At 26.2% G+C, this 27,325-nt stretch overlaps 6 protein-coding genes across 7 annotated transcripts in view; 2 read left to right on the plus strand and 4 right to left on the minus strand.

Annotated features, from left to right (window-relative positions):
• Positions 1-135: 135 nt before the first annotated feature.
• On the plus strand, positions 136-14,369 carry LOC128966037 (uncharacterized). Its single transcript, XM_054312843.1, has 2 exons — positions 136-194; positions 13,553-14,369. Exon 2 carries the CDS (start codon positions 13,820-13,822, stop codon positions 14,330-14,332), a length of 513 nt encoding a protein of 170 aa, XP_054168818.1. The 5' UTR covers positions 136-194; positions 13,553-13,819; the 3' UTR covers positions 14,333-14,369.
• Positions 3,913-5,489, minus strand: LOC128966027 (actin nucleation-promoting factor WASL-like). The gene is made up of 2 exons (XM_054312831.1): positions 4,534-5,489; positions 3,913-4,419 (listed from the first exon to the last, which is right to left on the minus strand). Exons 1-2 carry the CDS (start codon positions 5,362-5,364, stop codon positions 3,925-3,927), a joined length of 1,326 nt encoding a protein of 441 aa, XP_054168806.1. The 5' UTR covers positions 5,365-5,489; the 3' UTR covers positions 3,913-3,924.
• On the minus strand, positions 5,537-13,298 carry LOC128961887 (WD repeat-containing protein 11-like). The gene is made up of 9 exons (XM_054308236.1): positions 12,942-13,298; positions 11,728-12,887; positions 10,200-11,660; positions 10,006-10,143; positions 9,584-9,908; positions 8,565-8,851; positions 6,480-7,316; positions 6,119-6,327; positions 5,537-5,564 (listed from the first exon to the last, which is right to left on the minus strand). The coding sequence occupies exons 1-9, from the start codon at positions 13,225-13,227 to the stop codon at positions 5,537-5,539; spliced, it is 4,731 nt and encodes a 1,576-aa protein (XP_054164211.1). The 5' UTR covers positions 13,228-13,298.
• Positions 14,370-15,881: 1,512 nt separating the features above from the next.
• Positions 15,882-16,988, minus strand: LOC128961972 (beta-1,3-galactosyltransferase 1-like; the record flags this gene model as incomplete). Its single annotated transcript, XM_054308330.1, has 1 exon — positions 15,882-16,988. A coding segment is annotated over one exon (1,056 nt), but the record flags the coding sequence as incomplete, so codon positions are not given.
• Positions 16,989-22,890: 5,902 nt separating this feature from the next.
• On the minus strand, positions 22,891-24,448 carry LOC128960352 (PCI domain-containing protein 2-like). Its single transcript, XM_054306459.1, has one exon. It carries the CDS (start codon positions 24,253-24,255, stop codon positions 23,035-23,037), a length of 1,221 nt encoding a protein of 406 aa, XP_054162434.1. The 5' UTR covers positions 24,256-24,448; the 3' UTR covers positions 22,891-23,034.
• A 70-nt stretch (positions 24,449-24,518) lies between these two features.
• The window catches only part of LOC128960171 (adenylate cyclase type 1-like), a 32,693-nt gene continuing 29,886 nt past the window's right edge, over positions 24,519-27,325 (plus strand). Inside the window, exon 1 of one of the 2 annotated variants that reach the window (XM_054306350.1) lies at positions 24,519-25,393. In XM_054306350.1, coding sequence (XP_054162325.1) covers positions 24,725-25,393 — 669 coding nt within the window. In that variant the 5' untranslated portion in view covers positions 24,519-24,724. The remainder of the gene's footprint in view (positions 25,394-27,325) is intronic. The other variant, XM_054306278.1, reaches the window with a different exon arrangement.

The following is a 27,325-nucleotide window of genomic DNA, read 5'->3' on the forward strand; positions in this document are numbered from 1 at the left end:
GTTAAATAATAATAATAAGTTGTTTTTATACATTAATTTTTAATAAATTTTAATATTTAGTTTTTTTATTTGTTTGTTTTGTTTCAATTTTCATTGAACTCTCCAATTGATCGACGATTTTGTTGAGTTTTTCAATGTCTTTAAGTGTTTGATTTAATTCTAAACTATCAGTGCTTTGATTATCCGGTGAACAGGTATGTCGTCTATCATCTGATATGTCTTTTATATAAACTTTATTTTTAATAGTAGTCTCTCTTAATCTTAAATTTTGAGTCCAGTAGTCACTGGTCGACACTTTTTTTAAGTGCATATTAACCATAATTGCGATTATAAATGATAAGCCGATATAAATGTATTCAAATAGCATTACAATGAATACATCCAATGAGACTTTCTTGTGTTTAACTAATGAATAAATTAGTAAATACAGTATAATATTACTATAATTAGAAAATAATAAAATATATTCCTATTTTGTATACTTGGAAATGCAAAGCTCAGGGATGTTATGGTCACTGTTATTATAATCCATAATAAGTTTAATATGAGATACAATTTAATTATAAAAGGACTCCATTTAATACAAACGATATAAAAGTATAACAAAAGTGGAATCCAATTAATTGTATTTAAAATAAACAACTCTTTATATAAATTATTATAACTCCATTGAATTAAATTTAATGTTGAATTAATTATGTAAATTAAACAATATATTATATTTAGTATAATAAGTATTATATTAATATAAATCAAATTTTGAATTGACTTTATATTCAATTTTATATTTCTTTTAAGATATTTTAGTTTTTGTGTTTCAAACATTGTATTGCAATTAGTTTTGTATTAATAGTATTTAAAAAATATTATTTCAAAATAGTTGTTTTGAATAACATTCATCTCGTGATTATTTTTATTTTGTATCCTTTTAAAACTTATCTAAGTTATGATATTAAATAATTTTTWAATATTTATTTCTAAACTAAAGTTAATTTCTATTATTGAGACGATTTTTATTATTTTTAAACATTAATTAAAAATAACTAAAGGTTAAAATGAATTGAGTGTCGGTTCACTTTTTAAATGCAATTTAAAAAGTATAAGTGATTTATATGTTGGTTATATATTTTATTTAAAATTATATCAAATATAATTAAATAATACATTAAATTATTGTTTTAAAATGGATAAATACTAACAAATTAATAAAATTAATAAGTTATAAATATAATATAAATTTACAATATGATATTAGTTTATGATTGAGATAATTTACAAAAAAAGTTTTATAAAAGACTATTTTTATACAAATCATATAAATATCATAATTTCGTAAATAAAAGTAAAAATTTCAATTCAAAATAATGCTACACAATTTAGTACACAATTAATTAAATGCAAGTTTTGCTTACATGTGTTTTTAATAATATCTATAAGTTTAACAATTAATTATTATCCATATTCATAAATATAATTAGTTAAAAAGTTTTTAAAAATATTTCATTAATGTGCTATCTATACAATACATTATCTAACAACAAAATAATGTGAAATGTAATTAACTATTTAATAAAAATCTAAACTTAACAAAAGTATTTTAGTGTTATATATTGCAAATATATATCTAATACAATAATTTAATAATATATATTTATAGACAATTACGGTAATGCACTTTTTTGTATGTCATCATCTATAAGATGTTTTATTATATATTATTTTATTAAATATATTATTAATAGAAATAATTATAATATATAAAGATATTGTTTGTATTTTTAAACAATCAAATAATCTATAATTTAAAATAATTATTACATTTTTATTTATTTATTGACAATATATCAAATAATTCATTGATGTTAATAAGATTGATTTATTATTATTATTTTAATTTATTATTAATATAGAAAATCTTTTGGTAAGATTTTAATGTAAAACATTTGGACTAAAAATAATTGATTTATTGGTCGAAATTCTGATTTAAAAAATGGCGAAAAGCTCTTAAACGGCATAATTTGAAGTCATATATAATCCGTTATTGACATAAACATTAATACCATTAGAGTATTGCTCTTTTGGCTTATTTTCATTGATGCGATGCCAAGGATTTTGTAAAATAAATTTTAATTGTTTTTTACTTATTTTGTTGGTCTTAGAGTTGACCGCAAAGATATCGGAGGTCTGACTTTGTCGTTGTCGACGACGTCTATGCTCTTCGCGTGTATTTCTTATATATCGATATGACATATAAAAGGCTAATAAACCGATAAATACTGCCAATACTATGAAAGCCTTTCCAGTCTAATATTTAATTAATTTAATAATTAATTTTAAAATGTTATTTATTTATGAGTAGTTAGTAAAACTTGTTTATAAATTATATTGAATAATTAATATTGAAATACAAGTATTATATTAATAAATAATTAAATGTAATGTAATTAATAATTTGATATTATAAGCGGTAAATAAATATCATGACAAATATTATTAAATATGGATCAGTTATAAACATATAGAATATAAGCTTTAACTTAAATAAGCTATATTTTCATAGTAATAAAAATTCAATTTCATGCAAAAGTATCATAAATTATAAATTTTATCATTTGTTTTACGCATATTATTTAGACTAATAATATACCTTATATTGAATTTCATTATTTTGTGAATTGCTTTCAATAATACCGATAACGATAACCATTAGAAAAATGATGGGCAATACAATGATAGACACCTTAAATAAATATTGTGAGCACCCGTTTAAAATTATGCCGTCCATCGCTAAATCATAATCATCTCCGGTGTCTTCAACTTCACAATCATAGACAACCATAACATCGTTAACAATACATTCGCTATCATTTGGGTTAACATCCGATGAGTTATTCTTTGGTGAATATATTTGTTGTTCTTCACAGACATTGCTATTGATTTGGGGATCCATTTGTAATAATTATATATAATTTAAATGATAAGATTAACATTAAAATGTATTTATATTATTGAATGTCTGCAAACATCTTAACATATTTTGAGCACAACTTCACAAACAATCAAATGTATTACAGATTCTGCAGATTCTGTCACATCTCTTCATTGTTGGGTTGCTATAGAAATAAGGCTTACATAACATCTATTGAATACTTATTGAATACAATGAATAAGTTATATCATATAACCAAACATAATATTACTAATATAAATGTTATTTATTTCAAAAGCTTTATGTCAACAATTCTCATCAAATTCATTACTATTTCATAAATTAATATTTGTTTTTATAGCCACTCTATCCAAAACATAAATTATTTATTTTTCTCAACATTTCATTCATTTTTAAAAATTTATAATACGTTTTGATTTTTAGAACATTTTAATAAGTTATTTAAAACTTGAAATTGATTTTTTGATTTACTATTTTAAAACTTCCGATTGTTGACAGTTTTTTGTCCATTTTAGCTCTCAAAATGGTTATATTTATTAATGACAAAAACTAAAGTACATAAAAATTTTATAAACTTTATATTTTAATTTTTTAATTATATTAAAATAATTATATTTTTAGATTATTATTATATATGATATTATTTAATTTAATATCATACTCTTACATTCAATATTACATATTATAGTCATATGACTTATATTGCATTTACATTCAATTCATAGATAATCTTATAAATGATTGAGAYATTTGAATACTAATTGACTATTTGTGTAAAAATCCGGTGACTATTACATACAATGAATATACTGTACTATGAATACAGTATATCCCTATAGATAACTGTTAAGAAAATAGTCTAAATAGTGGAAATACATATATTTATTAAATTTAATATATTACTAAATTAAAAATACATTTAAAATTTTATTAATTATCAATTTATAGAAATATTGGATAAAATCAATTGTGTTTTAATCAATCCATTCATTGAATTCAATATCTTCGGGACTTTCTTCAGAACTATCAGACATATAATCAGTCATTTGGTTGACTCTAAACCTGTTTTGAAGAGCTTGTGATAAAGCGTTTGCTAACGGATTACAAGTATTAGAAGTATTTTGCAATTCATTATCTCGTTTTACATCTTTGATTGTTTTTAAATTAATTCCTCCGCGGATTTGGTCCATAAGTGCATTTCTGTTGCAATTACTTTGATTTTGGTGTTTATTTGAATCATTTGTTGTTTTACTTTTAGACTCATCTGGTATTGATTCAGTTGAAAGAGGAGGCGGTGGAGGGGGTGGTGGAGGTGGAGGTGGAAGTGAACACAAATTAACTTCTATTGAAGAGTCCAAAGATTTAATACTAGTTTTTTCATTACACGCTTTATTCACACTATCATCAGATTTAGTAAATTTATTTATTTCATTGTTATTATTAGATTTGTTTGAAGTTATTTCATTAATCTATAAAAAAAACATAATTATAAAAATAAACAGTAATTAATAATTAATTATATAATACTATATAATATTTTAATATAAGGAATATTAAAATGATTATTATTATTATCAAAATACTTGTGACATATCCTGAACGGCCGCTTGAATACCTCCGTGAGTGTCAATAAAATCAAAAATGAATTTTCTTGTATTTACATCTGTAAGTTGTTGTACTGACACTCCGGCCATTCTGAAGAAGTTATCCAATTTGGGATCAATTACATTGAAATCAAAGCCAGTGGTAGGACTCCATCCAATATGTTGAATGTGTTTAAAATTTGTCGGCAAAGAAATCTCCAATTTATCAATTGTCTGTATTTTTCGTTTAGATCTTCTTAGAGATGGAAAATTAAATGAACTTTTTCTTGAATCCCTCAGCGATTCCATTGACTTTGAAGTATTATTTGCCAAATTAGACACAACTTTCAATAGATTATTGCTTTTATCAGTCAATGAATTTCTTTTATGTAAATTATTGTCAGATATTTGTTTTGATGCAAACATTTTATGCAAAATAATAATTTTTTGTTGAACCACATTATTAAAGCTTAAGGCATCGATTTCATCGACAAAATTAAGACCAACCATACAATCGTGTCCTTCAAAACTATGAAAATAAGATCTCAAACAAACATATTTGATATTCAAGTATATCTCTTGTTCCCAAATAATACTTTTTTCATCAAAATTATATAAACGGAAATAATATGATCTCTTTTGGTTACTCTTTATGAAACATATGACTCCATTGGCCAAAGATTTCCATTTATTATGATTGGGAGGCGAACTCACTAACAGTTGAATGACACCCATCGATAGGGAGGTTTCACCCTTTTTAAGCAATGATAAAATTGATTGATTTTCGGTTTCATTTAATAATAGTGAAGTTTTGTTTGATGACTTTGCCATTAATTTGTTAATTATACAGAAAAATTTTAATTACAATCACAATGAATGCTCAATTATAATTTATATTGTACTGTACTGTACTGTACTGTATAATGTATAAATCTAAATTAAAACAATAAATAAACATTTTTATAATTTGAAAAATATACAACAAAACTGTTAAAATTGGCTTTTATGGCAATTCCTGTAAATTACTGAAACTGATATCGGATGGGAAAATAAAATCAATTATTGAGTTAACAAACAAACAAACTTCAAAAACAGTGATCACATTCAATGTAAATGTGAAAATCTCAAATTTATTATTCAACAATCAATTATAATGATAATATTATATTTATATAATTACATCACATAACTTAAATTACATATGATTCATACACAACACAACAGAGATTAGATTCAACACTTACTTCAAAAATAAWAATTATAAAAAACTAATAATTTATCAAATATCCGGTAAATATTTTTTTTCATTTTTTCAAATGTTATCTCATAAATATATAGTAAATAATTTAATATTGGTTTATAATAAATGATTATAATTAAATGAATAAATTATACCTTAAAGATTGAATATTTATATATTTTTCTACTAAGAAAATGTTATCATTATTATAGTATTAATTAAATCAAATCAATATCATCGAAAACTTTATAATTTGGATATAATTTATATAACGATTGATTAGTTGATGAATTTGTGGCAAAAAAATATGAGTCCCAACCCCTGCCGTTAATTGACTGATCAAACCATTCTGTATGTAATCCACGAATCTTTTCGTACAAATGATCGCCAATTCTTAGTTTCCATTGATCTTCAGATTTTGGCCAATGATTGTAAAGTGCAGTACGTTTTGGTGTCAATGAATGGTGATAATGAAAGGGCACATCAAGTGATCGGTATGATAATGAAGCGTCAATTTGTTTATAACGCATCAATTCATATGACAACCGGCATATCTATCAAATATGTTATAATAATTATAATTAGTTAGACAATTAAAATACAGTATAAAAATTTTCCATAAATGTGTATTTTTTAAATTATAAAATTGAAGTTAATTAATATTTATTTAATTATTGTATAATAAAATATTTTATTAATAACTTACAGCTGAACTAAAAGTACAAACAATAAAATCTGATTCCGATAATAAAAATATATCGTTAAGTAAACCCCAAAGAGACTCATTTGAATAACGAGTCGTTTGACTAAATGCTAATTTTGCATTAGAAATGCTGCCAATAAAGTGATAATCGGGATAATTATGGATCAATTGTGGTAACACTGATGGATCATCAGAGGCCACATAAACTAACTTTTGCGACACTTGTTGTGTTAGTTTTAGTTTATCAAAATAATCCTTAACTACAATCATATAATCAGAGATCGGGTAATACAACGCTTCTCTATAACTTAGTTTATCAGTTCTCCGCACTTGTATCCCAACTATTGGATGTTTGAATCCAATTTGTTTTTTTACATCTGATATATATTTCTCAAGTCGTTGTTGTGGTCTTAAAATATATCCAACAAATTGCGAGTGAAACCATGAGTTAGGATTGTCCACTAATGACATCAATTGGTCGCCAAACTCTTTGGGTAATTGATTGATAAGTTTTCTATTTATTACAGTATTTGATTGTTTGTCTATTATTAACTGATTGTGTGCCACGTCTTTGTGATCACAAGTAGAACTAAGAGGCATAAAGATATCGCTCCAACTTTCGCGAGATATTTGAAAAATTGATGAAAACATACGCTCCCAGACATCGGATTCACGATTTAGATATTTAGTCCAATCGGGAATTAAAATAACCGTTTGATTTCTGTAATAACCGGATATCAAACACCAAAGTATTTCGTGTATTCCCGACGCAAACCCGGCATCAATACCCAGTTTGCACATCAATTTTGGCACTTTTTTGCATAAATGTTTCGGTGGATTCTGAAGTAATTGTATTTTTTGCAGAATTGTTTCAGATATTTGTTTAAGTTTTGTATTTTTAAAAGTCGTTAATCCATTTAAAATGCTAACAGTTTGTATCTCAAGTTGAATAACACTTAATATCAATGAAATTTTTTTTAATTAATAAAAAATATAACTTTTCAAACAAAACATACTTTTTAATGTCACTTATTTCTGACATAATTCTTGTCTTTAATTTATTATTTATAGAATTTGTTTTATTTAATGTTATCGACAAATAATTGAATACTTCTTGAGTAGTTGATTGGGCTCTTCTTAAATGTTTTAAAATTTTTAAATTTACTAAAAAAATGTTTATATTAATAATAAATTAATTTTTTAAAACAATATTTATTGTATATTATATCTACTGTTCTATTACTTACCATTAAGTTTAAAGTTATTTTGTAGAGAACTTAATAAATGAGTTTTATTTAATTTTAGATAATACTTATATAAATCCACATTTTCTTTATGATATTCTAATGCATTATAATTTGTTTGATTATTTAACAAATATAACAATAAGACAAACGAAATGCAACAATAAATCCACAAAAATAAATTAATAAACTTATTATTCCACAAGTTATTTACTCGCATTTTTAAAATTTACATTTAAATAAATCATAAAAATCAGATAATCCAAAAAATAATGTGATTTATATAAGTTATAAATATTTATAGTAATTTAAAAAAAAAAAAAATTATACTATTATTTTTAAATTTAAGAAAGAGTCTCTTAAACAATGAAAATATAATAACAAATGATAAATTGTAGTGATATTTCACACTTAATATCCATAATTACATTACAATTGTTTTGAAAATAGTAATTTTATAGTATTTTAATGAGTATTTTAGCGGAAATGTGAATGAGTTTTGTAACCGAGGTTTTGCTTTATACAAGAATTCACTGATAATTATTTAGATTACAATTGTTTATAAAAACTTTGTTTTATTGCATATTATTATATTATTATTACTACTCAGAAAATAATCATTTAAATAATGAAAATAMAATTTTTATACAAAATAACGTAAAATAAATCATTAATTAAATTTTTAATTAACATGCTATTTTATTTACATTTTTGTAAAAGATAATAAAGATTATTAACTTCAAAAATAACAAAATAGTTTATATACAGTATATGGCAAATGAAAATTAATTATTAATTACATAAAATCATTGTTTCATCAGTTCTTAATTTTATCAAATCTTACGGCCTCTTCATAAGTTGGAGGAGAGTCATAATGATAGGTCATATTATTATATGAATTGATTTCATCGATGGTAACTAAATCAATCGTAAAGTCATCGGAGTTATCAAATAAGAGTTCAATTTGGTCTGTGGTTCGTTCCAAGTCAGCCATCAGTCTCTCTTCATTGTTGGCTAACATCAACAGATCATAAGGTGATGCTTCACATGTGGACAACATATCGCTATCACACTCTAATTCAGTAACGGATGTATTGTTATGGTGTGACCCATAAGTGGCCAAAATTAAGACTATAATAAAGATAATAGCGGCAGAAAAAACAAATATTGAAAACTCGTATAATGTGGCCATCAGTGGTGAAACCTCCACATTATAACTCATCACATATGATCCCATTATTATCAATAATATATATATGGGAATCACAATTACAGAGCACCGGAATAATAAATAGGAATACCAGAGATTCTCAACTATTTTACGAATTTTATCGTATTTTTTCATTTTTGATTGTAATTTATAGTAATAAAAATCTCATCAATTATTTTTCATATAAATATGTAATAAAAMTATAAATTATTTTACAAACAGATTCTACCATTTTTTCAATCAATTGATGGCTATTTTGCAGTAATTTATCGATTTTTAAAAACTAAATATTATGTGTAAGGACTTGATTTGCACCCAATTCTGTAAAGGACTTAACTCATGTTACACAACAATACACATTAAGCCCTTAAAAATAAATGATTATTATTTTTATGTTTTGTCCATGAATTCAAATAATACATATTTTTATTTTGTAAGTTATAAATAGAAACTTTTTAAAATAACAAATTATATAAAGAAAATTTGTCGTATCATTAAATTTATYTTAATTTGTCTTGTTTAGTCAAATATTTAGTTAAACAATTATTCTTAATTTAATAATAATTAAAATACTGTAACAAAATAATATATATATATATATATATATATTTATATTAAATTTACGATAATTATATAATAAATAAATGTTATTCAATTATTAAGAGGAATGCAAAATAAGTTTTTATAATTAGCCAACAATTGGTCGAGACCTGAGTTTTCAAGAGATTTTGAATAAATATTAAAGATATCGTCCAATATTTGTTTGTTGTCATCAATATTAATGAGTTGTCTTTTAAGACAAACTACTGAAAAAATAAAGGCTTTTTCGATATCAAATTTATAGAGAATTTGAATGGCTTTTAAATATTGTTTGATTGTTATATAAACGATGACAGCTGTCTGATAGTCATTGTGTGAAATGAGGTGTTCGGCCCACCGGCGCATTATCTCATTGTATTCCTCACCATTAAGAGTACACTAAAATAATTGACAATCAATTTATTAAATATTACCGGTAATAGAGTTTTAGTTTAAATAATCTAAATAATAATGGGTTTAAATTATAAAAACCTACTTTTGCTAAAAAAATAGATTCCATCCATTTGTTAGCACTTTGAAGATAACGACAGGCGTCTTGAGTTTTACCGATCAAACACAACATTTGTGAGCCGTCGTCAATGCGACCGTTGGCTATCAAATTAGTGGCCACTAACTATACATACAATAAATATTAAATTTAATATATATATTAAAACAATAATTACTAACTTTTATGACCGGATGTGCTGTCGAATCGTCGTTTGTTGACTGAAGTGCTGCAATAAGACATGCTTTCAAAGCGTCGACATAATAATCATCGAKTGATGAATCGCTTTCCAAAAGCAACTGAACTGCTCTTTGAGAGTGATTTAAGATAACAAACAATTCATATAAAAGTAGATTTTGTTTGTGTTTCGTGCGAATTGAGTCCAATATCGATACCTTTTCCAACAAAATCTCTTTGAATTGTTTGTTATCCAAAAAGATATCATTGTTTCGATCGAGTCTTTCCTTGTTATCAAACAATACATATGAAACAGTATTCCAAAAGTTAAAACTTTGGCAATCATTAAATAATTTTGAAATAAATATATTTCTCTCGACATCACAATCAAAAAGTTTTGATTTAGTATTAATTTGATTTAAAATTAACTTTGATTTTAATATAAATCGTGACATTTGTGATAATATGAAAAAGTTGACACAATTCAAGTCAATTTGATCGCTATCTGTTTGATTGACTATTGACTCAGTCATAGGACACGAATATTGTCTAAGTTTCATATCAGTCACTAATATAGTTCCTTCAGATGTACATAGAATTGGTCGATCACTTGCAGCCCAATCGATGTCAACAATTTTATAGCTAACATCTCTCGGATATTTTAATTGTGCGGTAAGTTTAAAGTCTTTTGTGTCCCAAATATCGATGCCGTCATTGTATAGAATAAGAAACTTCATGTTACCTCTTCCCGGACCGAACCGTATTTTTCTCACATTTCCTCTATGAGTCGTTTCAATACGCGATGCCTTCCTCTTGAGGTCCCAAATGTTAAGGTTTCCAATAGCATCACCTAATAATACCTGATCACTCTTCCAGGCTATACATGTGATATTAGCACTCATATCAGTGTCCGGCGGAATACAAGTAATTTCTTTGACTATATTTCCCTCAACTGAAAAATGATATAATTCTCCATTTGTATTGGTTATCACAAAATTTTCTCTCGAATGAAGAATAACATTATTTGTGTCATTAGCTTCAAGACGTCGACTATAAAGTGGACTCCACTCGATGGCAGTGACAGATGAAAATTGTTTTGGCATAACTCGAAGCAATTGTAAACTCTTGAGATCCCATATTTCGAACGGATCTTCTTTGAATGAAATAATTAAATACTGTTTGAGATGTGATATTCTTAACGATTCGATTGGAGATGAGTCCAGATTTCGTTCGGCTCTCATTGGATAAGTTGTTCCCGAAGTCATCTCAGTTATGTTTAATTCRTTATTTGTTTTACCCGAATGTGGAGATATATTAGGAAAAGCATATGATATGAATGCATCCAAACCGGTCCACTCAATGCCTCGTACGGGAAATGAATGTAAACTGAATTCCCGTTCGAGYGTTGAAAGCGATAGATTCCATATCTGTATACTTCCACTCATATCTCCGACCGCTAAAAATGGCTTTAAATATAAATTTCATATTTTAAATGTCATGCAATAAACAAAAAAATTATTAAAAATATTTTACTCTATGAAACTGCCAGTTCCTCATCGTAACGGGTGGACACATACGGATCACATTAGGATTAAAGTTAATCGCAGAAGATATTTGTGTCATTAAAATGCGATACTTTTTGCATTTGTTATTTTGTTTAACAATATATTGTTCACTACTGATAATATCATAAATATACTGCAAATTTAGTAATCCATTACTTGGTTTTGTTCCCATTTTATGAATCTTTTTAATAACAACTCTTCCATTACTTAGCAGAAGAGCTACTTTTGTCTCATCCATTGGTGACATACAACTACCAAAAATTTTGTTTTGTTTCGTTAATCTCAATCCATCCGATTGACAAAGATTTGCATATGAAATGACAATATTATCTGTCATTCCATTCGATTCTTTTATCATTTGCTTCTGGAATAGTCGTAAAGAAACTGTTCCGAAATCGTGACATAAAAAGAAAGCATTTCTGTATTGACACGAAAAGATGTTTGTTATGTTAGAACAGTTCCTTTCGAGTGGTATTAAACAGATTATAGATTCAATTGATAAATCAATTATAAATATCTGTCGACTAATGGCAACCAATACTTGATTGCGAACTGATTTGTGATAACAAATTTCAATCCATTCATTCAAAATATTTGAATCATTTATAACCTTTTGATCCAATAATAGATTATATTTTGATTGAATTGATGACTTGGAGGGTGTTTTTGGCGAGTTATTGGATGAAACGGAATAATATTTCATTAGTCTATTGGGACATCCATTTGATCGCAAGTCATCAAAAATAGCAAAACAACAGTCAGTAGACTGAATGGCAAGCAATACATTATTTTTACAAAACGGATCCAATGATATACTCTTAACAATTAAATCGTAATGTTTTGTCCAAACAATTTCACCAAATTCTGTGTCCAATAAAACCAAATTATTATTACGACTTAAAACTAGCAAATATTGTTGAAAACCGCTCTCAAGATTGGTCTTCAATGATATCCATTCAACAGATTGAATCCCTTTTAAATCTTTATTGGCCGCAATCAATGTAAGAAATGAACCCTCAATCACATCCCATATAATTATTGTGCCATTTGTGTCAACTGAACACAACTTGAAATCACTTGTAGGACACCAACGAATCAAACAAACCGAAGAGTTATGTCGATGAAGACCTTTTGGTTTAACAAATTAATGAAACAATTGTTTGCATTTGACTAATAACATACTTTGACAGTGTTTGAGACCGTGAAGTGCGTCCACAATAATGACCCGATTATGTGACGCAAATGCAATTAAGCCATTGACTGACCAGTCGATGGCCTTCTGGTTGTATTCAGACAACACTCCCGGTATTGTCCGCTGACTTATGTTTTGAATGACTGGTCTCTGATGTGATGTCGACGTCGACAACTGGTCACCACTGATGGCAGTCGATGACTCGTCAGCTTTCGTGGTGCTGTCGGACGACAAATCATCGTTGGAAGAGACAACTGGATTGTCTGTTGAGGTCATTGATGGCAATCAAATGGTGTCATCATTTCAAATGACTTCAATAACATTCACTATATTTTCACAAATAAGTCATTATTTGTGAACATTTATATAGAATGACCAAAATATTAGTAATTTATTGTAACTTAAAGTTATTTAATATAATATTTAAACCATTTTAAAACATTTATATTATTTGATACTTTTTTGACTTGAAGTTAATACGAGCTAATAAACTATTTATATTATAATTTATACATTTAATATACCGATAGTTATATAGTATATAATAATTGATAATTAATATTAATATTAATTTAATTGATTATATCTTTTGTCTTTACAGTATTAAAGTCATAATAATTGTTTGTTATACTGTATAATACAGGCGACAACTGTGCCACTGATAAGTCTATACTAATGTTATGTTTGAATTGTTTCAATGTTTATGATTGAAATCTTTTGACTAAACATATGTTTTAAAGCATTCATTCATTCATTTATTAATCATTTAATTTAAATTTTCTTCTGCAAGAAGTTGTACTCAWTTTTATCGATCAATTAATTGTTAAAATTTTGATGATATCTTGTCATCGACGGTAAGATATCACTAATGGCCACAAGTAATGGTAAAAAGAGTGGCGAAAGTCAATCAACAAAAAAGTCACATAAATATGATTTAAGTGACCAAACAGTGGCTGATATTAAGCAGACCTTTGAACAGTTTGCCACCGAAGACAAGAAACACATCCAAACCAAAGATCTGAAGATTGCAATGAGAGCTCTAGGATTTGAACCCAAAAAAGAAGAGATCAATAAAATGATTCTCGAAATCGACAAAAATAAAAGCGATTTAATCACTTTCGATGATTTTTTCAATGTTATGGCCAAACGGTTGGCAGAAAAGGACACAAACGATGAGATTATGAAAGCGTTTCAATTGTTTGATTGCGACCAAAGCGGAGGCATTTCATTTGAAAACTTAAAACGAGTGGCAAAAGAGTTGGGAGAAACCATTAGTGATGAAGAATTGAAAGAAATGATTACCGAAGCGGACAGAGATGGAGATGGAGTCGTCAGTTCTCAAGACTTCCTCAGGATTATGAAGAAGACTTGTCTCTATTGATCTCTTAAATTGATTCCTATTTTATTATTATTATATAATTATTGTCAATCATTAAAAATATCACTATTTATTTAATGTTTATATACTGTAGTACTGTATTGTCACATAATTCTATGCTTATTATCAATCATTGATTTACTTTTTATATTTTTAATTGTTTATTACTTGAATAAATTWTGTAAATTTATTGTTTTTTAATATGTCTAATGTAATTTTACAGTAATTATAATATATTATTTATTGTAATATAATTTAATAAAAATATTTACCGTATATTAGAATTATAATATATTTATAAATATCCAATAAATAATTATATAATAAATACTGTACATAATTTACTGTATTGTAAATTGATATTATTTATAAATAGCTATATGYTATATATTACAACAAGTTGTCATTGATGTTTGAATTAATTGATTTGATTGATTAATTTGCATTTTATTATATATTTTAATATTTAATGTCTCAAATGATATGATATAAATAATTACCGTTACTTTTATAATTTAATGTTTATACATTATTTAAATTATAAAATGTTTATGTTGGCACTTGTGTATTTTAAAATAATATATTTAAACAATTTTAATTATTGTAATAAATGTTTATAAAGATTCTTTTATGACATTGCTTATTTATAATATTTATTAAAATGATTTAGATAATACTATTTTTAATTAACGGTATATTATTTACTGACTAACTGTAGTAAACTGAGACCTTACAAGTAAATAATAAAGTTGATTTATAGATTTTATCAATTCAATACAAAATCATTAACAAATTGTTAATTTTTATAATAAAATTTTGTAAATAATATGAAAGTATTAGATTATTGATAAATTTGTATCATTTTGTTTAAATTGCTAAATGTTAATAATTATGATTTTTTATAGTTTCATCAAGATAAAAGTATAATAAATTGTTGAAGATATAATATATAGTATTAATACAGTATATAGTGTAATATAAAGTGTATATTATACTGATATTCTACACTATATAATATTGGTTTATCTTAATATCGTTCCCGCATTAGATTCCCGATTTAGTCATTTATTTGAATATCTAGTAAACCATATTTTATATATAAATATGACAAATAATGGCAATATTATAGACAATTTGATACTTTTTGATACTATATATTTGATTATTTTTTATTTAATTATAAAGTTAACCAAATAATTGCATCCAATCGCTTAAAAGAGGTCGGATGCAATTATCTGATTAATCATACAATTAAATAAAATATGACCAATGAATGTAAAGTATATTCATTATAGTATTATCTATAGTATTGCCATTATTTGTCATTTTARTATATAAAATATAGTTTACTAGATATTAAAAATAATTAATTAGTCGATAGTCTGATACGGCAATGATTTTAAGATATTGCTTATTGATAATATTTAATATTGATAAATAAAACTTGTCTTTTATGAGTTTAGTATATAATGTTTAGCAATGTATAAAAATTACCAATAATATTGATAAAACAGTGTATAAGTTTAAATTTTTTTTTATAAAATATCAGTGTCTATTATTTGAACAATTTGTGTAATCAATGATATATATATCGATGATAAAGTCAAGCATTTGTGCTGATCTTTTGCCACCTCAGGTCCCTATAATTTGCATAATATTGTATTATCATAGCTATCATAGAAAAGATAAAAGTGATTAACAAAGTTAATGAAATTATTAGTGCAATAGTTGCTGAAGTAGTGTTTCGGTGAAGTTTAACAAAATAGTTATGACAAGAATCCATTGTTGTGTTCATCCATTTGTTCCATAGTTGAAGAGTTTGGTTGACTGATTGACATCCATGGAGTGTTGATATAGTGAACATACGGCACACTTCAATACCGCACATATTGTGACGATTTGTAGTGCTTAAGACAAACTCGGGACTGTCATGAATAGCTATATTGTATTTTTGAGCTATAATTCCAGTTATGTACAGGTCATCAATGTCCAGAACTGGTCCAGTATTATTGACGGCCGATTTGTACAGTTTATTAATAATATCGGTTGATATAACATAAGCGGCACCCGACAAGTAAGGCGGATAATAGTCTTCATCAAATACTTCTTTAGGGATCAGCCATTTGTCTGCCATTTCATTATTAATATCACGTATAGGTTTAGAATATTTAAATAATTTTCCAGTTATTCCTGAATGAAATGTCTTGTTTTCGATCCTTTCTCTTAATCTTTCAGTATTTACTACAATATCGTCATCTGTTTTAATGACATAATCATTAGACAAACAATACAATGAAATCCATCGCAAAAGACCAATGGCTTTAAGTGTGAGATTGTGATAATCGTCAATAAAATCAAACTGAAGAATATCACCGAAATGATTGGATTCGATGAGTATATCTCTTTGAAGACTATAATTACGTGGTTTTGCCAAAACAAACACAACTTTGATATTATGCTTAAAAGCTTCCTTAGCCCACGTCTCACGGGTGACACGTCGTCGGTCATAGTATTTACCCGATGTTTGTGCGGCTGAGTGGACAAACACGTGGATCACATGGTTTGAACATTTGTTTTGTTGAATTGTCACTACTTTTGTTAACTCTAACTCTGATAAATTGTGTGAATATTTATGCCCTACTCTCTTAGCAAACACATAATTATTAGATGATATGATATTTATAAATATTAATATAATTAAATTTACTAATAATATCATTGCTAATTGTTATATAAATGTGTTTTCACAATTAAATCAAATGTATTATTTTGATAATTACAAAAAATAACTTTATGTAAATGAATAAATTACAATGATAATAAATGAATAATAATAATCTATTAATATATATTTATGTAAAACCACAATTAAAATTTTGTTATTTGATAAAATAAACAATATATGTAATTAATTTATAATTTATATTTCAAGATTATATAACATATGACAAAATTTAATTTCTAATTTACATAAAGTTATATTCAATAATATTTATATAAGATATCAATGTTAAATAAGACAAGTGTTTAACATAAAAACATTAAAACTAGATTATAAATTATCAACTAACTTTATATACTGTGTACAGTATACTGCTATTTATGACAATAAAATCATTCATTAAAAAAATATCATATAGAGTCTATATATTATATACAGTATTATATACAAATTAATAATACATAGAATTATAAGATAATTTTTGATGAGTTTGTATTATTATTTATTTGTTGCTAAAATTTTCAACGAGTTAACGTTAAATATATTTATATTATTTGTAATGAGATTATAGTTTTAATGATATGGCCATTAATTTCCGAAATAACCATTTTTGAACTATATATCAAAATTAAAAAAAAATATTATTCAAATAATTAATTACTTATAATTAATAATTTTGGATTTACTAATTAATAAAAATCTCTATATTAAAATATTATTAAATTAGAAATAAATTATATTAATAACATTTGATTTGTTTAGTTACTTGCATTTCTAATTTATACAATAAAAATTGAAATTTTGACAGTTATATATTAAAGAGAAACTAAAATAATTATATTTAAAATTAGTTTAAAAAAATAATAATTCAAATAAATGTCWAATAAACTATATATTAGTGACGATTTATTTAATAATTAATAATTATCATTAACTTTACAAAACTAAAAAAATATATTAATGTATTGTATATTGTGATGAATCACATTATACTGTATTGTGGAAAGAAATACATAAGTATTACATAAAATTATGAAAATAAAAAACCGAATTACAATAATATAAATTAAAATAATAAAAATTGTGAATAAATATATATAAAAACAATTAAAAATTAATATTAAAAACAAAATATAAAATGATATATTTTTAATGTTTCATTTTTCTCTAATTACACATTAAAAACAGTATTCAAATTGCTATATAAATATTTCTAATAATTTTTTTACAGATATTCAATATTCATAAACTCCTCAAATGAGTACATATCTGAATTCTAAATGTCTGTCTGTTTATTAAACATCAAAAATAAAGTACAGGACTCTGATTCTCTCAAATGTTTATTATTAATTGGTCCCTGCAACGTTAATTATACAAAAAATATTAAAACTAAATAAATAAAACAAATGGGTATGTAATTCTTAACTTACAATTAAGATTATTTTGTAATACTAAATCATATGCTTATTTATATGCTGAAGTTATTTAGTTATACCGAGTCATTTGATACCTTAAATGATTAAAGTTGAATTTATTTTGCTAGTCATTTAGTTTTTCATTCATTTACCTTACATGACTAAAGTTGAGTTTATTTTGTTATACTAAGTCATTTTATATAGCAATTAGTAGTGTTGGTAATTTTTCGCAATTCAATTTTCGATTGCCGCAATTGCGGAAAATTGCGTGAAATTGCTTGAAATTGCGCGCATGAGGGAATGTATAAAAATTAACTTTGACGTTAAAAATTTTGTTTACAATAGATTAAGAGAATTTACTAATTTATTATTATTTTTACATGGTTTTTAGATGGCAACATTTTATGATAAAATAATTATATTTTATATAATTAATTTATGTTTTTATTCATATTGCTTTGCCATTTAAATTTTGTTAATTTTTTAAAAATTATAAATTTTTCTATGTAACAATTGCGATTTTCGCAATCGAGCTTTTTGCAATAATTTCACGCAATTTCCGAGCAATGCAATTGCGCATTTTGCAATCGGTACATCACTAGCAATTAGTATTGTATTGCAATATAGTAAATTTTTATTATACTAATTTCTTATACAGACTAAAGCCTTTTAGTTACTTTTAGTTAGTTTATCAAATAAATAATCAAAATTACCTTAAATTTAATTTGTATTCATAACTACTGTATATCTGTGATAAACATATTGTATAATATATACATTATACTATACATTGAATATTAATTAATTTACAATACATTCTCTCTCTCTCTCTCTATATATATATATAATAAAACTAAGTATTAATATTAAAAATAGAAATTTATTGTAACTCAACGTTTGATTTTTTAACCTACCTTTCATTTTATATCTATATTTTATAGTAAATAAATAATATATAATTATAATAATCTATATAACTATTGATATATTCATTTATATTTTATAAAATATTGTATCAGATGAATAAAATATAAAGCAATAAATACTAAGTTAACATAAATATCATAAAATGGCATTGCCTTAACTGCGGTGAGACATGGGAAGCTTGCGGTCAGTAATTATCTCGAGAACCGTTGGTCAGATCTTGCGGTCAAACATATAAAAGTTGTTGAGAATAAAAAGTTAGGAACAATGATTTACATTAAAAAAATTTAGGTCCACCAGGGGGCGCACAAAATAAATAAAACATGAAAATTTTGCATTAAAAAAGTTGCGGTCAGGTATTAACTATTATGCGGTCAAACATATAAAAGTTGTTGAGAATAAAAAGATAAGAGCTATGGTTCTATTGTAAAAATTTTAGGTGCGCCAGGGGGCGCAAAATATAATATAACCCTTATTTTAAAAAATTGGTGGTCAGGGTGTATCTCTAGAACCGGTGGTCACATTTTGCGGTCAAACATATAAAAGTTGTAATGAATAAAAAGCTAGAAACAATGGTATACTCGTAAAAAATCTAGGTCCAAAAGGGGGCCCACAAATAAATAAAATCCTTATTTTTATTTTTAAAAAGCTGTGGTCAACGATTATCTGAAAAAACTGTAGTCAGATCTTGCGATCAAACATTTAATAGTTTTAGAGAATAAAAAGTTAGGAACAATGGTTAAGTTGAAAAAAATCTAGGCTAACCAAGGGGCGGAAAACCATTATTTATTTTTTAAATTTTGTTGTCAATGATTATCTGAATTATATGAGGTCTATAATATTATTAACATATGGTTATAAAATAAATTTATTTAATTTAATATTATAATTACCAATTAAAAAAATTTAGATTTAAGAAAGATACTTATTCAAGAGTACTTATTTGTCTTTTATATAACTTTTATATATTAGACCGCAAGAACTGACCGATATTTTTCCAGATAATTACTAGAGAGAGGGGTTTTAGAGAGAGAGAGAGAGAGAGAGAGAGAGAGAGAGAGAGAGAGAGAGAGAGAGAGATACACAATGATTGCCACTTTTTTAATACAAAATGTTTTATTTTTTTGTGGGCCCCCTGGTGGTCCTAAAATTTTTTCAAGTGGACCATATTTCCTAACTTTTTATTCTCAAAAACATTTATATGTTTGACCGCAAGATCTGACCAACGGTTCTCGAGATACACCCTGACCGCCACTATTTTTTAATAAAATTTAGGGGTTTTATTTTTTTGTGGGCCCCCTGGTGGTCCTAAAATTTTATCAAGTGGACCATAGTTCTTATCTTTTTAATCTCTACAACATTTATTTGTTTGACCGCAAGATCTGTCCAGTGGTTTTCCAGATACACAATGATTGCCACTTTTTTAATACAAAATGTTTTATTTTTTTGTGGGCCCCCTGGTGGTCCTAAAATTTTATCAAGTGGACCATAGTTCTTATCTTTTTAATCTCTACAACATTTATTTGTTTGACCGCAAGATCTGTCCAGTGGTTTTCCAGATACACAATGATTGCCACTTTTTTAATACAAAATGTTTTATTTATTTTGTGCGCCCCCTGGTGGACCTAAATTTTTTTTAATGTAAATCATTCTTCCTAACTTTTTATTCTCAACAACTTTTATATGTTTGACCGCAAGATCTGACCAACGGTTCTCGAGATAATTACTGACCGCAAGCTTCCCATGTCTTACCGCAGTTAAGGCAATGCCTCATAAAATAATATTACAAAAAATTGAGTGCAACAATATCAACAGATACAATAAAAATATTTATTACTATTATTTAATTTTATATTATATAAACAATATATTATAATGTAGTATTTTATATATAGTATCTTATGATTAAATACTGTAGCTAAAAAATCTCATTACTTTTATTACATTTATTAATTTAATTATCGACTAACAATAAAATATTAATATTTACAGTATTAAAACAATTCATTTGTATTAAAATAATTAATATATAAATAGATCTTTTGTAATCCATGTATTTATTTCATATGCAAAAGTAATGTACAGTTAAAGTACTAGAGAGAGAAAGAGAGAGAGAGAGAGAGAGAGAGAGAGAGAGCTAATGTCAAACCGTAAAGAATTAAGTGAGATTCCGGATTATTTAAATTGCTTATTGAGTTAGGCGTCGTCCACATATTACGTTCGCTTTTTAAGAAATCTAGACCCCCTCCTCCCCTATGTTAGCATTTGTTTGCATGTAATCATTTTAAAAAATTACGTTCGCATGTCCATAACCGTTACCCCCCTCACCCACAAGAAATAAAATATCTAAATGCGAACGTTCTTAAAGTCTCTACCCCTCCCCTCCCCCTCGTTCGCAAAAGTTCGCTTTGGCTAACCCCCCCCTCAAGTGCGAACGTAATATGTGAACCACGCCTTATCAATTATTTCCATTAATCAAATCTATAATCTTTCTCATCCTTAATATACAATTGTAAATTGCAATGCTTTTCCACAACTAAATAAAGTTGTTAATAGATATTTATAAAACACTAACAAAACTATATTTTAATAAAAATGTATAAATTTTAACTATAATTTCTCAATATTGTATTGTATTATAAATTGGCAATATTTAAACAGTTGTGTATTATTGTATACATTGTCTCGTCTAACTCATACACATTAAATGAGTAAACTTATAATCAAATCAATATAAAAAATTGAAGACAACCTATAATCCAAATATTTATTTCTATAAAACTTATTTTGTAAATCATAATACAGGTAATGATAACACAATTGCATAAATCATTTTGTCAATATTATTATATACTTTATCAATAATGATAATTTTAAGTTAAATATTTATTACTTTACAAAATGTTTTTTATTTAAAAACAAAATTTATTTTCCATATAATAAAAATTAAAATAAATAGATTTTTAGGTTTAGGTTAACTATAATATATATACTATACAAATATGTATAATAATTGCCAAATATTACAGATCAGGTAAAACCTAAACAATGGGCAACTAATATGTCAGAGTATAACAAATGCAATTAAATAATATAATTTATAATATGTACAAATCAATTATCTAAACTTAGAAATCGTGACAAAAATCAGTTATACTTACATTTCAAATAAGATTTGTATTTACGAGTTGGTACTCAAAATAATATAAATAGAAATATTAAATTAATGCAAATAATGCTAAAACATGACATACAATATATAATAATATTTGATGTCCATTTATATTACAATAAATGCTTGGATGTGCAATCATCAACATAATACATCAAAATATACAGTATATCAGTAAACATTGTGATGATATACTAAAAATTCAATTACTAATGTATAATAATAAATCCATAAAATTGTATAAATGTTTGCAAATAACACAAAAACATAATTAAATATTCTTTCGTCAATATGTTTAACATTTATTTGAAAATATGATAAACTCATGCGCCGACAATCTATAAAAAGCTATGTACTGTCATGTAATATACAGTATAAAAATTATATAACAAAAAACAATGACAATATATAGCAAATAGGATCAGGTATTTCTAATAAAAATTGAAAATATAATGACTATATATAAACTATTTTATGAGGTAATGGATGAAAGAGCTGGAAATGGATTTTGTTTAGATATAACAAGCTTTTGGTGCTGTAATGATATATAGCCTTTGATTTTGCCCTCAAATATCAGATTTGCAAGAATACAATGCACTTCTTCCAGATTGATCTCTTCGTCGTATAGATATTTCATGGCTGTGGTAATCACTTGGATTGGAATCTGATGACTGGTCACCATTAGTGACACTTTTTTGCATATATTACGAAATGCAATCATTTTCARTTTTTCGAGTATCAGATAAATACCATTACTCCAGAAGAAGTGAGCGTTAGTTTCAAGAGCTTCGTCTAAATCTCTGACATTACCGTCTTTAACAGCTCTGATAACGAGTGCAAACTCTTGTAAATCATATTTATAAAGAAGTTGGTCACTAGGCATGTGTCCTAACAACATCTTAACGGGAATCAAATAAATTAAAATTAATTTCAGATTCTTATGGGCCTCGGGATGACAATTGTTGAATGCAAATGACAACAATTCTTCGGCTTTCTTGTAATCGGAATCAAAGAGTGATTTCATTCCAGTAAAGTAGTTATAAGTGACAGTTTGTGCTAAACTGAATTGATTCATCATATTTGCATTTTCAAGAGCTCTGGTCAATGGTTTATATAAATGTAATTTATTGATCTTAAAGTATATTTTAAACAATTGATTGATTAGATTAATCATTCCTTTTCTTTTTGTCACTTCTTGTGTCGCTCTGTTATCGTTAGCGCAGACTCTAAAACAGGACATTATCTGTGAGGCCGCTTCTTCAAGACATTCATCGGGTTTGACATGAGTTGATGATTCGCCTGATGTTTGTTTGTAATTATCTGCAAGAGTGGCCAACTGTCTCACCTCGACTGCCGATATGTACATCACTGGTAATATCCAGTTCTCGTCTTTCAATTGAATTAATACTTTGATGAGAGCTTGGATTAGTTGACATTTATTGTTGAATGCTTCAATCGGGTCGTTGTCTATAACCAGAGCTTTGCAACACTTTAAATGTGCAATCAATAAGTCATCAAATGGCGAGAAGATGTATCGCGATATAAGAGTTTCGTTGATATCATCTAAAAGTGGTCGCAAAGCGTCGCGCTGTCTAATGGACAAAGCGGTGGCCATACGTTGGCCATCCTTTTGAAACTGGATGTCATTGAAATGAGTTAAGAAGGAGTTGAGGTTAGCTCTTGGACCGGCCATTAGTGGACACAATAAATCAAATCAAATCAGTTGTTTGTATTGACTGCCTGTTTATCAGACACTAGATGTCAAACATGCTTTGACTACAGTGTATAATAGAGTACATGTGTTGTGTGTATTGTATTGAACGTCAATAACGTGTTGTATTATGAGTGCCATTCAGATCCCCTCTACTGTAAAGTATTGCCAATGAATTGTTGTGAGCATTGAGTCTATAGTTATTGATATTCAATGGTATGAGACATGCGTTGACACACAAAGAGGTTGAACACAATGTAGTGTTTTAGTGATAGCATTGAACTGTTTGGTGAACAGTGTTTGTAATGCAATACAACTATAATGTCATTCAAACACTAAAAACACTGTTTATATGACTCTATGTTTACTCATCTCCAGACTTGTCTCGGGTTAACCATTGATGGCAATACTTGTCATGTTTTGATAAAGTGTTGACCAATTAGTCCAAACAATGGATCATTCGGTGAAAGCAATGAATAGTCACCGAAAGGTGGTGTTTTCAAGACTCTTTAACCGACGACGCTTTGAAAGTAAAGAACTGGAAGACCTGTACCAGAGATACATCTTTAAACTGCAACAGTCGTCTATTATGAGTGTATTGGTCCTCTTCATCATCTTAACGGCTACTTTAGCCACTCTTCATATATACTACGAGAAAACAGTGACACTGATCGGTCTATACTGTCTTTTGCAATGTCTGGCATTCATCGGACTGTTTGTGTTGTCGTTTAAGATGCAGGACAGCCAACTGCTGGCACTTTGTTATGTGATATTATTATTCTTTGTCCTCTTCTGTCTAATCTTCGCTCCCGTTAACCTCAAGTTAGTGTACACTGACCCGAACAGTGGCCATAATGACAGTGGTGTTGTGGACAACTCGACAGTGGACAGAGTGGACAGTGGTGTTGATCCGTGGTTTGTGTCTCGACTGTGGAATGTCGACCATTTGGCTGCAGAAGGYGTTTGGCAGATAGTTTTTGTCACATTTGTCACATACACTATGTTACCAATTAAAACCAGAATCTCACTCTTGATGGCAGCGACTCTTGCTTTGACTCACATTGTCATCACTGCTACCAATACAAGACATCACTTAAATAACACATTAGTTTTACAACAGGTATGACTATTACATTACTGTTATTTTGATGATCATTACTACATATATGTAGTATTGAATAAATGTATTGCAGTATAAAAACAAATGTTAAGTGAAAATAGCGTAAAAACCAATGTAATAGAGTATAAATCCAAAAGGTTATCATAAGAGTAAATGCCATTTAATACTAACATAAAAGACTTTTTTGTTATATCAAACAATTTAACTCTCTTTTCATTTGCCGCTAAACTCTATATAATTTTCTTAATCTAATGTGATATTTAATAAAATTTTGTTAAACAAATGATATAACAAATAAGTTATTATCATTTTAAGAAACAATTTCAAAGACATGAAAATAAGCAAAAATAAATAATGATTTTATAATCTTTTTATGTTTAATTTAAATGTATATAATATATATGGTTATAATCTTTCATCAAATGATGAACACATCTGTATGATTGAAATTAAACTTTTTGTATTGTTTATGTTATCCATATGTTAACCATTGTTTATAATAAAAATGGATCATTCATAATATATTGCATATACGGTAGTAAATTAAATATTACATTATTTAAGTTATAAATWAATTATTTATCAAATTTTAGGTTTTGTTTAATATATTTGGCATTAAATTTATAAATATAATAATGATTTTATATTAATGTAATAACTTATTTAAGATGATTAAAAAGTATATCAATTAAATAATTACTTTAAATTATAGAATATTTTCATTTAATCAATGATTTTACTTTAAAATAACTGAAAAACAAGAAAATCGTGAATTGATTTGCATTTTTAATGCATTAGTTATTAAGTATTGAGTAATGAAAAGTAAATTATTTAAGAGATTGAATCAAATGATTGAATGTAAAAGTAGTAAGTCTTTAATTATCAGAGAAAAAGTTTCTAAACTCTAATAGAGTGGGTCTAAGTGTTTGGCTATACTTCTTCAAGATTAACCATTTTTAGTATCACTTTTTTTTATCCAACTCATAGACAACATAAAATAAATGAGAGCACCGGTAGTATCTGCAGACTCCGACATCACTTTTGTATTGCTATATTGACTGATGTCTTAAATTCTCTAACATTATCTTCTAATGAATTATTTATTTGACTATAAGAAGAGACAACTAATTACTGTTAGTAATAGTCAATGTATGCCAAAGCACTAGTATTACGAATGACTTATTATTTATAAAACCCAAACACTTGTCTGAGAAAACAAATATTATATTTGTGTTGGAATTTACTTATAATTATGTCTAAAGACATCCATCTTTACATAATTAACTTTTAAATATATATTTTTCTGATAATAATTAGTATAAATAGTCTCATTATTTGCTAAAACGTTTTATCGATTTATTTTTATGTAATAATGCTTAATGTATTGAATTCTAAAAATACCGGTACAAACATTTTCATTAGTTTATGTAATTTTCATTTTTTAAGTGATTAAACATATAAGCATACGAAAGGCTAAGCTAACAATTGTTTTAAGCAACAAAATTGCCATAAAATGTATTTTATTGATCGTTGCACTATTGAAGTGCCAATGAATTTACTTGTATTTCAATTATGTTATAGTTTTTAGTGCTTTTATCTTAATCTATGATAAAATGATTGAAATTCTTATAAGTTTCCATTGTTTTTATTAAATTGGGTTTTCTTTCATAAACTTTGGGATGAGTATAAAATAAATATAATAAAGAGATAGATAAAGAAAGAAAGAGAGAGAGATAGAGAGAAAGAAAGAGAGAGAGAGAGACTATATGATAGTAATGTTCATCAGTTATCCAATCCAAGTGTTGCTTCGTTTGCTTACGAGCTATGAATACAAAAATTGGTTTAAATTTCGGACAAATAAGATGTTGATTTCAAGACACGTTTTTAGACACTTATTATTTCTATCGACAAAAAGTTATCGTTTAAATTTGA

The sequence above is a fragment of the Oppia nitens genome, unplaced genomic scaffold (assembly GCF_028296485.1).
Source record: "Oppia nitens isolate AA-2021 unplaced genomic scaffold, nextdenovo-longstitch-racon4-pilon3 scaffold10_pilon_pilon_pilon, whole genome shotgun sequence".
In the NCBI taxonomy this organism is placed as follows: domain Eukaryota; kingdom Metazoa; phylum Arthropoda; class Arachnida; order Sarcoptiformes; family Oppiidae; genus Oppia; species Oppia nitens.

Coding starts and splice junctions, on each gene's coding strand:
- LOC128966037 (XM_054312843.1), top strand. CDS start 13,820: ATGGCCACAAGTAATGGTAAAAAGAGTGGCGAAAGTCAATCAACAAAA.
- LOC128966027 (XM_054312831.1), bottom strand. CDS start 5,364: ATGGCAAAGTCATCAAACAAAACTTCACTATTATTAAATGAAACCGAA. Junction 4,420..4,533: donor CCGTTCAGGATATGTCACAA/GTATTTTGATAA, acceptor TTTTTTTTATAG/ATTAATGAAATAACTTCAAA.